The following is a 15,594-nucleotide window of genomic DNA, read 5'->3' on the forward strand; positions in this document are numbered from 1 at the left end:
ACTCTAAGTATAACATTATCTTTAATAAAGCTGAAAAAGATATAGTTTTTAGTGTCTTACATTTGATTTATCATGTCTATAATGCGTCTTTAAAAAGCAGATAAGTTATTTTCCAATTTGATTGTTTTTTCTTTCTTAATAACTTAAAAGCACTAACTAGATTAAACACCACGATGTTAATAAAATAAATTATACAAGTCTTATAGTGAAATTTTATATAGCTTCAATTACTTTAAAACATATGTGAACTGACACATTTGATCTAGTTATGTTACTTTTAATATCAAATGAGTGAAATAATAAGGATTTCAAAATTCATTGTTAATAGTGCAAAACTTGGATTAATTTTTTTTTAAGATTAATTAATAAATGAGTTAGAAATTATAATTGGTATTATAAGAACTTGACGATTTTAGCTTGCAAAATTTGAAGATCCATGTATTTGTAACCAGTTAAAAATATTTAAGAAAATCAATTGAATGTGATATTATTATGCACTAATTAGTTTAATAATTATGTTGATATTATTAGTTTAATAATTATGCTAATATTATTATGTACTTAATTAGTTGTATAAAATGTTGATCAACTTTTGCTGTAAAATACATTTTTTTTACAGTGTAATAACAATTAAATGTGTTAGAAGATATATAATTGTAATTTAATTTCCTTTTCTTTGCTCATATTAAATTTAAAAAATAAACTTATTTTTCATCCATAGTTCGCAAAACGGGAGACTGGTGCCGTTCAGAAAGAAATTGATGGTTTAGAAAAAGTGAAAGAAGAAATAGCTGATTTCTTATGCGAGGATTTGCAATCTTTCAAACTTGAGGAATGCTTTAAAATATTCCATAGCTTTTGCCACAAATTTAAAGCTGCTATTGAAGTAAGTATTCTAATAAATATCTTCAATTGATACAAAAGTGTCAAAATAATGGGAACATTTAGACGAAAAAGAGAGCTGCTCACCAAAAGGTCCTCCACGAGGGCGAATTTCCCCCAATACTTGATCCAGGAGTTCCCTTGTCTTCTGGATAAGGTTCAAAATTACAAGGATGCGGAATAGAACATTGGCAGTCGTAAGTCCAAAATTGGGTTGGCGGTACAATGAAGGTTATAATCTCTCTCTCTCTCTCTCTCTCTCTCTCTCTATATATATATATATATATATATATATATATATATATATATATATATATATATATATATATATATATATATATATATATATATATAACGTCGTTGCCGAGTGGAAGGATTAAAACAGGTCATAGGTCGGGAAGGAGGGTACAAAATTTATTTATTAATTATTAGACAAGAGCAGTCATGAGAATGAGTAAAAGTGCACACAAAAAGTTGCGCTCCTTGGTTATATGTTAGGGAAAATCTTGCAAAGTAAAATCCGTAAAATGTCTTAATTTAGGGAAAGAGGGAAATCTTAGTAGTTGCTATTGGTTTATGAGATAGATCGAACGTTTCCCACACAAGAGCAAAGGGAAAAATGTCCTGATCTTAATTAAATGCATAGTTGAGCCAAAAATAGATTTAAGAACAGGATGTGGCTTTTAAAAGTGTGAGAAAGTATTTCAAATAGAATAATTAATTAGGAATAAAGTAGGAGTTGTTTTATAGCAAAGAAACTGACATAAAAAGATTAATTGAAGCTTTTTATGTTACATCCCCCCTCGCCAAAAATGCTTAGTTACAAACCAAAAATTTTGAAATTATCTATTTGCAAAATCTTCCCTATGGTAGAAGTACAAATAATATAACCAAATTTGTAATGGTAACAATATATAAAAGTAATATAAATTATAAAACATTTACATATGTTCTCATTGTAAAAATTTAACACAATCAAAAATCTGTAGTAGCATCATCAGCAAATTTAAAATTTTCATTTTCAACAGTTTTTTTGACTTAACAGTTTTTTCAGTTTCAAAAGTCTTTTGTTTAAAAATCACAACACAGCTTTTTCACTATAAGAAGTATTCTTCATAAAAAAACTATTTAAGTTAACTCTTCAATCATGACAAAAATTTTTAAACATTTGTTAGAAATGTGTAATTTAAAATGTAAAACACAAAATGCAAAATACAGTTTTACAGGAAAAATTTCAATCTGAAATTAGATTTGAGTATTGTTTACCTTGTTTGAAAACAAAATAAAATAAAAAATCTCACAGTGGTTGTTATTCTGAAGACCAAGACTTCAGTATTGTCTTTATTTCACTTTATTTATTATTTACCTTACATATTTATCACTTTAATATCAAAATATCGACAAAAATTTTTAATTTTAATTTACTTAATTTTTTTTTTATGTCCAAAATTTGCCTTTCTGTAACAATTTTGCTTTTCCTCTCTTATTTTTCTTTCTACTTTTCTTTTCTCTTTTATTTTTCTTTTCTTTCTATTTCCTCTATATTTATTTATACTTTTTCTTTATTGGTATTTTTATTGCAATTATTAACCCGGATTTCAGGAAATATGTGTACAGACAAATTGCTTTTATAATCAGAAAAGGTGATCAGTCTTCTCAGATTTTACATTACAACCCGTTTAACACAATTTATCACTAAATGAAATCCAAAACAAGCTTTCAAATTTAATATGGTATTAAGGTAAATCAGCTTTTAAAATTTGACTGACCTAGCTATTTTCCTTATTTTTAATCTGAAGTGCAAGTTTGGTTTATTTGCAAATTACCTTTTATTTCTTTTTTTCATTTATATCTTTCTTCTTTCTTTTTTTTTTTTTTGGACATAATTTTTTTTTTCTTTTTTTCAGAAATTTTAGCTCGGATATTTTTTTAAAGTAATTTTTGTGCAGAGATCTTAATTGATAATTTAATTTGTCACAATTGTTAGGGAATTCAAATATTTTTATTTCTATTTCTAACGTGTTTTTGAAGTGAATTTGGTTACTAAATTTTTCAATTTGTGTTTGATCATTTTCCTATCTGTATGCTGGAATTAAAGTTCAGAAATAAAGAAACGATTTGTTTATGGAAATTACTGAGCTAGAACAGAGCTTTGAACCAATTACCAACGTTGGACTAAAGCATTAATGTCTGGTTGTACTTCAATTTAAATTCTAACAACAAGTATTTTATTCATTTTTCCAAACTATTTGTAATAGTTTTAACATTTCTTGATCTAATTTTTGCCACACCGTAATAGCATTCATATATCTAAATTATATTTCAATAATTACTGCAGTTGCATTATGAAGAGAAAAAAAAATTTAAATGGCATTTTCATTTAAACCCTAATCACTGTAAAACAAAAATATAATTTCTACTATTCAAAAAATCATAGAAGCTGTAACACATAAAACAATATGAAAATAATTTCTTGAAACACTTTTCAATCAAATAAATCAATTAACTGAAAATAAAAATTTAAAGAAATAAAAATTTCAACAGTAAATACTATCAATATATAAAAAGTAGTTTCACTTTGAAACATCAAATATGGGAAAAAATTAAAATCATAATCATTTAAGAAATTGATTTATGAGAAATGTAAAAAACTTTAACTCAAAGGATACCTGAAAAAGTTCGAATTAGTCCGAGATATTTTGCAAACCACAACAGAGATGGGAATGCGTTGAAATTCCGTAAACACAATTCCAAAACCAAAGACGTGAGCTGCTAGGGAAAAAATTTGTTTCTTCGTTAAGATGAATAGTAAATTAACATTGAATGGAGAAATTGAAGCTTATTTTTCTTTGAGTTCTGAGTAGGTGGGAGAGGAATGTCAAACATCTAAGGAGATCAACGTAAACCATTCCGGGGTGTGAAAACAAATTCATCGACGATAATATCCAGCTCAGCACTTAAGAGTGGTAAAATCAACGCTTTCTCAAAGGGATAGGGTTTCAATAAAACATTTTACTTATCAGGAGTTCGATGCAATTTTTCTTTTCAGTCCAAGGAAGAAAATTGAAGCTCAGCTTTCTAGTAGTCTCAGGAACGTAGACAAAATATGCAGCATATACATGGAAAACCGATGATCGTTTTGTTTCACTGTGCGTAGGTATCATTTATAATAAACAAAACGTTTGAAGAGTTTATTTTTTTTGATGAAGATACAGGATGAATTAATTATTGCCAAAAGTTGAAGAAGAATTTGACTGCTTATTTACCAGCTGTTCATTTGAACAAATGATTTGAAGTTATTCCATATTTTTGATGTACCCTCTTCCGAAGATGATTTATTTAATTTCACATGAGATACTAAATATCTTTAATGTACCGTACGAACTGTACCCCTTCCCGACCGTTCAATCCTGTCGACTTATAACGTCGTTGCCGAGTGGAAGGATTAAAACAGGTCATAGGTCGGGAAGGAGGGTACAAAATTTATTTATTAATTATTAGACAAGAGCAGTCATGAGAATGAGTAAAAGTGCACACGAAAAGTTGCGCTCCTTGGTTATATGTTAGGGAAAATCTTGCAAAGTAAAATCCGTAAAATGTCTTAATTTAGGGAAAGAGGGAAATCTTAGTAGTTGCTATTGGTTTATGAGATAGATCGAACGTTTCCCACACAAGAGCAAAGGGAAAAATGTCCTGATCTTAATTAAATGCATAGTTGAGCCAAAAATAGATTTAAGAACAGGATGTGGCTTTTAAAAGTGTGAGAAAGTATTTCAAATAGAATAATTAATTAGGAATAAAGTAGGAGTTGTTTTATAGCAAAGAAACTGACATAAAAAGATTAATTGAAGCTTTTTATGTTACATATATATATATATATGAGCCGCTCAGAAGCCAATGCGGTTAAGTCCATTTTTTATATTTTCTGATTTTTGGAAATTTTGATGAAATAAGTAATAATCTTCTTAGTTATTAAAGGATTTACTCGTTGGTTACTTTTTTCTAGGTTAGACAGCAATTTTTTTAATAGCTTCTGAATATATTATATAATAATTTCAGAAGCCATTGTGAATAAGTCCACCTTTTATCAATATTTTTTTACATAAACTTTGAAATAAAAATTAAATTCTTCTTCTTCTTTCGATATTTGTTGGTAACACTGAAAAACAAGAAATTCATAGTAACCAGGGTTGCCAGACGTAGTATTTTTAATACTACGGTAGTATTTTTTCACCAAAAAAAGGGGTATGGTATTTTTCGTAGTATTTTTTCAAAATGTGGTATTTTTTATTTTTTTTAAATTTTTTTTTCATTTCCTAAAACAAAGAAAAGTGCCACTTTAGTTTTGAAGTAAAAAACAATTTTTGAAATAATCCAACAGTTTATTTTCTATTAGTCACTGTATCTAGTGATGATTGAGAAAAATCGAAGTTCGTTTATACTAGAAGACATAAATTTCCTATCTTTTTCAACTGCCAAAAGGTATAAGTCCTAAAATTTTTAAGATGCTGTCATTATTTCAATAAATACTTACGTTTTTATTTACACATCCTGTACATATCTTGTTTTTTTGCAGAGTTTACACCTCGAAAAAAGAGTTTATACACTTTTCTAATTAAATTAATAAACCAGGAATTTTAAAAACTAATGTATCAAAAAACATTAATTTACTCAATTGTTGTGTTTTGGACTTAACCGCATTAGCTTCTGAGCGACTCATATGTAGGTTTCAATACCATAGTGTAACAACTGCGAACATTGCGTCATCCACCATCTTGTAATATTAAAGGAAGTTGCATAATCCTCTTGACATTGAGAGGCGCCAGCCAGACCAGAAGGGGAAGTCCCGAAGGGAAACTCCCGAATTTATAATTAACTCTTACTTTATACCATAGAACAATCTAATTCTTAGTCACATGCATTCCGGAGACCACTGCGAGAAGGCAGCTCTCACCAAACATGTCACTGTTATATCGTTCCATCCTTATAAAATATACGATAGAGGGGCCGTGGTGACGTGCTCAGGGGATATAGCGCTCGCTTCCCAATGAGGTGAGCCTTGTTCGAATCCTAACGATGAGGGCTGGTTGAAAAGAGTTTCGCACCCGGCTCGCACCAACCACAGGGCTGACATTAAATATTTTCAGTGGTAGACGGTTCATGGGTCAGAGTCACCTGAATCCCTTTGCTGTCAGGATAACCTTGGGTGGTTTTCGTGGTTTCCTCTCTATGTAGCACAAATGAGGGTTAGTTCAACCCTCCATGAAGGCAATTTTCTCCCAATATTTAATCCAGGAATTCCCTTTTCTTCTGAATTGGGTTCAAAATTACAAGGCTGCAGAGTTGAACATTGGTAGTCTTAAACTCAAAATTGGATTAGCTGTTCAAGGATGGTTAAGAATTATAAAAGTTATAAAATACAAGATAAACCACACTAACAAGAAATTTTATAAATGTCTTAGCTATTAATTTCAGCCATAGGGTCTTTAAGATTGATGAAATTTAGTTCGCCTATAGGGTGAAAATTAGTCAAAATCTTAGCAATGTGGGGACTAATTTTCTAAAAATAGGGTAAAATAATCAACAGCTAAAGCTACCACTGTCGACCCTGAACTTCCTTCTAATATTATTGATTCCATTTGTAGAAAATTTAAACACGCAATCCAGCCAAACTTCTATTCGATATTATACAATTTGATTGTTTTCAATTTGGAATTGAAGGTTTCCTGGATTGCGTGATTAAACTTTCCATAAATGGAATAACTAATACTAGAAGGAAATCCGCGGTAAATAGTGATTGTTCTAAAGTTCGAGTTTTAAAAATCTGATTGTTTTACCATACTAATCGAGAATCGGTACCCAAATTACTAAGATTTTGACTGAAGTTTAAAGTCGTTTTCTCTCCTGTGAATAAACAAAATTTCGCCAACCTTAAAGAGCCTATTGCTGAAATTAATAGCTGGAGCGTTTATCAAATTGGTGTGTGGTCTATTGTATATTAGTTCATATATATTACCATTAATTTCAATATTGGGAAACAAAATTTTTTGTTTTCTGTTGCATGAGATGTTTGAACGGATCTTAGATATTTTCGCGTCGCAAATTTCAAATCTGCAATTGTTTTCTCTCTACAAGCTACAGTTTCTATGCTATTTAATAATATATTCCTAACCAATATATTATTCACTCAAGAGAATACTAAGCATTCCCACTTCTCTGCTACGTAGGAAATAGGTAGAAGGTGATAATGCGTTTCAGTAAATGGTGTGATTAGTTAAGGTCATGTTTTTTTTTGCCTTAAGTATAACTTTCAAAGGAGTTAACAAGTGTATATGTACAAGTGTATATGTATGTCTATACTTTCTTTATAAAAATGTAATATAAATTATTATTATTTCATGTTTGTATAAATATGCATAGATTTATTTCTTCCTTTATTTATATAAAAACGCAATACAAATAAGTAATGATCTCTTTTCCTAAAGGAAAATGCAAAACGGCGACAACAAGAAAAAAGAGCTGAAGCTAGGAGACAACAACGAGAAGAGCAATTAGCTCTGAAGAAGAAAAATTCTGGAGGTAAAACTATTTTCCGAATATTTTTTAAAATCCAAATTATATTTTTATATCACTAATTACAATATTTCTCGTAGAAAACCGTCCACCATCTTTCTCTGGAAGTGAGAGTGATAATATCATCGATATGCTTCTTGGTGATATCAAAAGTGGATTTCATCGTTATGTAGATACTGGAAGTTTAAAATCAAATCGTGGAAAAGCAAAACGATCGTCACCTGATGGATCAACTGAACTTTGCCGTATGAACAGCTTGACATCCAGTGTTCCTTCTGAAGAAGATCCAACAGCATCACCAAGAATCATAAGACGAAGAATTGGATCTTCAAATGCCAATGGTTATATAGGAGATACTGATGGTATTGATACTCAATCTCCTGACATAACACCAAATAGCACTTTACGACGAAGGCGAAATCGCCTATCCTCTGAAGATAGAGAGGACAGTCTTATTGATTTCTTGAAGCAGGAAGGAAAAGTTCCAGATGGAGGATCCCTTGACAGGGCCTTGATTAGAAGGTCTGCAAGAAGGTAAATATAAATTATCTTTAATATATCTTCTGCAAGAAGGTACATGTAAATTATGTATTTAGCTCGTTCTGAAACGAATACGACAAACGCTGTAGCAGGACAAAACACAATTCAATAACAAACCACGATTTGAATTAGAGAACCCGGAAGCTTTAGATAAACTATTCTGTGGAGTATTGATGCACCACACACATATAGTTACATACTATTCTGCTGAAAATAGAACATGTTAATTCTTGACTGCGTTCTTCCTCGTTTCGAACAAAACTTAGTTTGAGTTTTATTGGCCACAATCAAATTAGTCGTGATTGCTGGCCATCACGCGTTGATACTTTTGACGTCAGTCTTCACTAAGCTGCTGAACTTGATCAAACTGCGATACTCCGTACCCTTTCTGCTCTTGCACACTGAGAACGTATCGTATGTCAAACTACCGTGTACTCTTACTTTCTACGGAAACTATTTTGACCAATACTGCATCTATCTTTGGTCCCATCCTTGTATTTAGCGCATAAGTATGCATGTGTACCAATTAATGCCGTACTCAAGGGGAATTGAATCAGGGAAAATTGTCCCAGGGTCCACAACTGCTTAGTGTCAAGTCAAAATCAAAAACCTTAATAAAAAATGTTGTTTATTCTGATTATTTGCTTTAAAAAGTGTAGAAAATTCCCATATAAATTCGAGAAAATATAAAAATGAAATAGCTCTTCAAAAATACTGCAAAATACGAAAATAAGACTTTTGGAATTTTGAGGAAGGAGCCTGTAAAATCTGCCCCCAAACTTGGTCACAATAAATAGATAAATCGCATAGATGAAACAGATGCGAATTAATTCGTAAGATGGTAAGGAAACTAATGTGTTCACAGAAGGTTGCAGGTTCGAGCCCCGAAGTTTCGGAAGAATATTAGCGATTAGATTGTCAAACTTCAACTAATTGCTTGTATATTTTTAATTTTATATCCCTTTAATGTATAATTAATTGCAACAAAGAACAGCTTAAAAATCTTGATCAAAACAAACATCACAAATTGCAAAACGACATCATAAATAGAGAATGAAAGATAAGCATTGAACTCTTTACATCCCAAAATCTTGCAAGCAAATAGCAAGCCGATCAGTTCAAACCTGAAGATTGTGTAAATTAGCTGCAGATTTATTCAAGTCATCAAATCGGCCGACTAGAAAAATGTAACTTTGAGTAAAACGCATTTTAAGTTTTCTTGACAAAAAAATGAGTATATAGATATTTTTCCTACTCACAAAACTTTTAAAGATACCTAACCCGTAGGATAACATAGAAAATAATAAGTGAAAAAAAATTTACTGTAATATCTCGTTTGTGTTAATTTGGGAAGAAAACGAGCATTTCAGCGTATAATTGCAAAAGAAAATATCCTTAGAATGTTATTAAAAATTCATTGAAAATCCCTCGCATAATATTAATGCAAATGTATTTTTTAAACCCCTTTTAACATTTATGAAAGTTCATTATTGATTACATGACCGCAAATTTGAGTTACAGCTTTAGATCAAAAAAACATCTATTATGAAGTGGAAAAAATCGTTATTGAGTCTTAAATTTATGTCGCATGTATATTTACAAGAAAAGGTGTATATTGTATTGTTTATACTGTTTTGTTTACTAAATAAGTTGTAATAAATGGCTAAAATATGAACCGTTACCCTAAAATAGAAGCCTTACGCAAAGTTTCTTATTTCATTATATTTTCTCTTCATTAAGTTTTACTAATATTTAAATAAATTCTTCTCAATTTAATTTTTTCTTAAGGATAGCTTTCAGTAAAATTTATAATAAATACCTTATATTAAATACCTTACCGTAGAATGTGTTTCAGTATTGTAGAAATATGCAAAATTTTGCAGAATCTTTTAGATCTCCAATCTGTAGTCACGTAATCATAAATAATGTACACGAATTTCCATGAATATTAGAATAGCATTTCTGCAAAAGTTTGCAAGAATACTGAAAAATGTTATCATTATGTTAATAATTTATAATACTATTTATAATTATACATTGAAATCATTTTTCAGAAGGAGACCGGAAATGATTGCTGCAGAATTGAATGATAGAGAACGCCCAGCATCGCCAGGCCCTTCACCATTACTTGAAAGAAAACCTATTAATTTAGATCCCGAGGCCAATAAACCAAAACAATGGCGGTTAAAAATTGAAGAATGGTTACAAGAAAATGAAAAAGAGCGAGAAAGAGAAAAGAAATTGAAGGACAAAATCGCTTTAGAACGTTGGAAACGTCAAGAAATGGAACAGAGAGAATTAGATTTATCATCTACTTCAGCTGATGCAAATGATGATCTTAAGAACAATCTTAAAAATACACCCATTTTAAGCGAAATAAAAACCGATTCTGAATTATATTCCAACAAATCAAGTTCCAAAAATAAGAAGAATTCAGAATTGAACGAACCGATGCCATTGAAAGATAAATCAAAGTGGCGAAAAAGTACTTTAAATGTTGCTAATAGCAGTGAATCAATTGATGATGAACGAAGGCGAAACAGAAGCAGAAAACAAAAATCCGATCCTGAATGTGAAGATACCATTAGTTTTTATTTACGTAGCCCGGAAGTTGATCATTACAATCCAGCAAATAAAAAGGAACCATTAAATGATGTAAACTCAAATAAATTTTTTATACCAAATACTGTAGATGAAATTACTATGAATAAAACGATTGTAGAAACACCTTCTCCTATACCTAACCCATACCAGACCTCAAAACTAGAAGCAGAACAAGCAACAGTAATGAAAGAACCAAATGTTGAAAATGTCAGCACTAATAAAAATAAAACATTTGGAAATATTACATCACCTGCTGCTCCAGAAACAACAGTTGGTCGAAGTCGATTTTATCAAAGTATGCGTGAGCCATCGTTTAATAAAATGGATAAAATCGAAAATAAAACTTCAATCGATGATCATGCACTCATAACACCACCCCAGTTAACGCCATCAGAAAAACATGCTATTGATAAACCAGAATTAGATGAAAATCAGAACATTAGTTCTGGTGTAGATGATGAAGGAAACTTTGATCGATTTTCCTTCATGAGAAAAACGACCCGAAGGACGCGACCCAGGCAAAAAAATGCAGATGGTGTTGTGACTATTGCAATCGAAACAGAAGGCGTTAAAAAAGATGATAATGTTGGAGATGATATTAAACAAAAAACGAATAGTAGTACAAACTCAAAGGATACTTTTTCTGATTCCAAACTGAAAGACACCTTGCCCAAGGAATCTAAAATATGCCATGATGAACAAATTTCGAATAATGATAAAAATAAAGCTATCGGAAATTTGTATATAAAAAATGTATCCGAACAAGTAAAAAATCATGACAATGCTGAAGATCAAAAAAGAAAAGAAAAGTCCTCCACATCATTGAAAGCCAGACTTTCTAAAAGATTACTTTCTCTCACTGAAAATCTTAAAGTGACAAAACCCTCAGAACCTTCTGATTCAAATTCTCCATCCACCAAGTCAGCAACCGACGGCAAATTTAATTTTTTGCAAGATTCTCCCTGTCCAAAGATAGATAAAGTTTTGCAAGAAAGGAGAGCAAGCTTAAAAGAAGAAAAACCAAACCCTCCTATATTAGAACATAGAGAAAAGATATTATCACGGCCAAGACAAGATTTAACTCAAGTGACTTGTAGAAAAATTCATGATGAATACAAACCTTTAATGGCTGAACCAAAATTATTGAAAGAAAATTTTGTTCCTGATGTGAACAACATTAAAATTGCCCATGCTACCCCAGTTACTCATAATGCCAAAATTATCGAGTCATATCCAACACAGAGTAAAGGAAAAGAAGAATCAGAAAAAGATGAAGGCTTCGAAGAAACCCAATCACAACTTTCTGAAGCTGCGTCTCAAGGGGCAGGCTCAAATTATGATACAGATTTAGCTGATTCACCTCGAAGTGTGAGACAAACAAAAGGAAATCATATAGAAACCATCAATAATGAGTCCTCAAGACCTGATCCTCCGGCAGTTTTAAACATCATTCAGAAAACTGTTGTTAAAGACATGGAAAATAAAAGAGAAAACTTGGCGATTCCTATTAAAGAATCAATTGAAAAAAGAAATTCTATTTCAGGCCCATCTAATTTAAATATAAAATCAGGCCAAAGTCCCCAAAATGAAAAAGGGGCAAAAATTGTAAATAAAACTTTACAAAGAGGAGCGTCCTTACGGAAATCAAACACAAAAATATTAACTAACTCGGCGGCCGATAAGCCCACCTCAAAGCAAAACAACTCGAATTCTCAATCAATACCGAGAAGGCCATCGATTTCCAAACTTCAAAATGATAAAAGCTCTTATCGCAATTCAATTGAAAGTAAACGCACTCCAATAAGAGGTACAAATTACAAAAACTCAAAAACTGATAAAAGTGAAGAAAATCCAAAAATTACTAAAAAAGTAGCGGAGTACACAAAAGCTATAAAATCGATGACTAATAACTTAAGGGGGTCAAAAAGATATGAAAATTATGACGTGACTCAATCAATGCCTCCCACACCTTCAGATGAGAATAAAACATTTATGTCTGGACTTACCAAGTCTGACAATTCTAAGAGAACAAGATCAACTTCCTCTATGTGCAGCCCTCGATCACAAAGCAGACAATCAAGCGAAAAATCTTTAGTTTCAAATTTTAATCCACCTAGTAGAAAAGGGAGCGATAAATCTCTTTCAAGAAGGTCTAGTGATCGAAGTCTAAATTTGTCTCGAAAATCTAGTGAAGCATCAGTTGTTACAGTTAGAAGTTTTAATAGAAGGAATCCTGTAAAAAGTAAAATTAACACGAATAAAACAGCAGCTACCGTAAGGAACAAGCTATATCCAACTGCAACTACTACAAATTCCCAAAGCAAAGCAAATCCACCAAAAACTTCTACTCCAACAAAACAAACTTTGGGAGTGAATAAACCTCTTATGAGATCAGTTTCAAATGCTAAATCAGTTACAGCTGCAAAACCAAATCCAGTAGTACGTAGAACTTCAAGTGATAAATCTTGCGGTTTCATGAAAGCTACATCAGCTTCTTCGGCTAAAACAACTGTTTCAAAACCTTCGCAAGATCAAAAGAATGCCAAACCTCAATTAAAGTCATCTTTTTCTATAAAAAATGAAATGCCACAAAACAAAGCTAAACCAAGAATTTAGACTTTTTTAAGTAAGTCATGAAATTGACATTTCCTTTCTCAAGACATTCCAATGAACAAATCTGTTGGGAGATAAATTTGGAATGCTAAATCAGTTGCAAAACCAAATCCAGTAAAACTTTATTAGACCTTGTGGTTTCATTAAAGCCACACCAGCTTTTATAGCTAAAACAATTGTTTCAAAACCTTTACAAGATCAAAAGAATTCCAAATCTCAACTGAAGTCTCTTTAAAACAAAAATTGAAATAGCTCACAGCAGAGCTAAACCAAGAATAGTTAAGCTTTCAGATAAACATTAAAATTATTTTTTCCTTTTTCAAGCTATTCCAATTTCATTTTTGAATAAAACTATTGATTTCTTACATATTCTAAGATTTGACTTTGAGAAAGATTTTCTATACTTAAAAGGAGATCTCAATTACGCCATCAATTAGCTGAATGCCTCAATGTTTTAATTTTCGAAATTTTGTTTATTTAGTTTGTTTAAGGGTTAAAGGAAAGGATAGTTAAAATGCTAATGACTGTTAAGATAAGAATAATTTAACAAAGAATATAAGTACGCAAGTAACGCGGGTTTTTTTTTTAATATTCACATTTTGGAAAAAGACAAAATTACATGTTTATCTGAATTAGGTGATAAACAAAAATAAATACTTAAATATTCTTGCCTTTGTCATCTACATGGGTCGTAGTGTACTGACAACTGTATTGTCTGTCCACCATAAGAAGACAACTAAACGCCATACGTATCTAATAGTTAAAATGGAGATTACGTAAAAATGGACTGGAAACTTTACACTGGTTAAACTTTTCAGCACAATGACACCCTACCATCGAAGGGAACTCACCTCGAAGGTCAATCGTCTTCGTACAGTGGAAGGAAGACACAATTGTATTATATTATTACCTCTTAGTAAGAATAAGACCTTCCTGAGAAACGCATCATTTTAATAATTTAAAAGACTTATAAATACACCTAAACTGTGCTGTGAATAATAATTTTAAATAAAACTAAATTACCTCCAGTCTAAATGTAAAAATTATCACCACTTTATATTTTTTATCAGCATACCACAATTATCCATTGATTACTAGTGTATGACAGTTAGAACGAAAGTTCAAGAAAAAACACTTAATACAAGTGACTTAGTGTGTGCATAAGTGTTCTTCAGGACTTAAAATCATATCTCCCTCCATCTTTATATATTAATCAAGTTTATCTGTTCATTTTTAAACTGTGCTGTTCAAGTGTCAAAAACTGTACTTTAAGTAAAATAAATTATTTTCTTAACTATAATTACAGAGTATGCAGTGACTTCAGTTGTTTCTATGCAACATATCTTTCACAAATTCTCTATTCTTTTAAACTAACATGGTAAAACTTGACTTTAGTACTTTTTGCACTAATTATCTAATAACCAATTCACTTTAAGATTTCATACAAAGTTGGACTACTAAAGGCAATTAATTACAAATAATCAATTATTTGCATTCATAACAAGGAAACATAATTAGTGACTAGAAATTTAATCCAGACTATAAGTAATCATGCCAATTCTCTGCAAATATTTATGCAAATCCAACAATTTATGTTTATCTAAAGATAAGCAAATTTTCTCTGGAAAAATGATGGCAAATTCCGCTTTACAAATTGTCAGTAAGAAAAAGAGACAAAAGAAAACAGAAAATAGGATTAAAGTAGTTTTTTACTACATTTTTAACACACAAGAAAGGATTGATGTTACATTTATGCCCAAATCATACACTAATCAAAACAGCTATATTATCCACAGTTAATAATGAAAATTTATTTTGAAATTTGTACTCTTATCTGGTTACTTGCACAAAAACCCTCAATTCAATTGCAAAAACTTTTTCTCACCATTAAAAATTATGTAATTTTAAATACTAACACCCAATTCCAAAAAAAGGAAATATGTTAATGATTTCAAGAAATGAAAATTTTATAATGCAACCTTCTTATTATATTATAAAAAATCATCAAAATTATTTTTCAAAAATTCTTTAATGATTTCAAACAAATTTTTACTATTTTTTTATAGCATAAAATGACATCATTTAAGAGTAAGAATTTTGTATATCTAATAATTAAAATTTTTGCAATGCTTTTTGAAATTAATAAAAATACTAAACACTAAAACTTATTATAAATTAAACAAAGTAACAAAATTAAATGATGATGTATGTTTAACGCAAAAGAAACAAGGCAATAGTGAGAAGGGCATCTTGTAAAGTCAGTATGAACCAAAAGAAGGCCTATTTTGTGAGATTCAGGTAGTTGGCAATATTATTAAAATGCATAAAAAAATTCAAAATTTTTTCTTAACAGAATTTGTTGCAATTTTTTTATGAAACAAG

General features: G+C 30.5%; 1 protein-coding gene across 1 annotated transcript in view; it reads left to right on the plus strand.

Moving 5' to 3' along the window:
• Positions 1-14,512, plus strand: part of LOC107438137 (uncharacterized) — a 130,017-nt gene extending 115,505 nt beyond the window's left edge. The window contains exons 18-21 of the mRNA XM_087155939.1: positions 722-886; positions 7,368-7,461; positions 7,536-7,989; positions 10,050-14,512. Coding sequence (XP_087012065.1) covers positions 722-886; positions 7,368-7,461; positions 7,536-7,989; positions 10,050-13,215 — 3,879 coding nt within the window. The 3' untranslated portion in view covers positions 13,216-14,512. The remainder of the gene's footprint in view (positions 1-721; positions 887-7,367; positions 7,462-7,535; positions 7,990-10,049) is intronic.
• Positions 14,513-15,594: the final 1,082 nt, after the last annotated feature.

This window comes from Parasteatoda tepidariorum, chromosome 12, assembly GCF_982258835.1.
Source record: "Parasteatoda tepidariorum strain Cologne lab strain chromosome 12, Ptep-v5.0, whole genome shotgun sequence".
In the NCBI taxonomy this organism is placed as follows: Eukaryota; Metazoa; Arthropoda; class Arachnida; order Araneae; family Theridiidae; genus Parasteatoda; species Parasteatoda tepidariorum.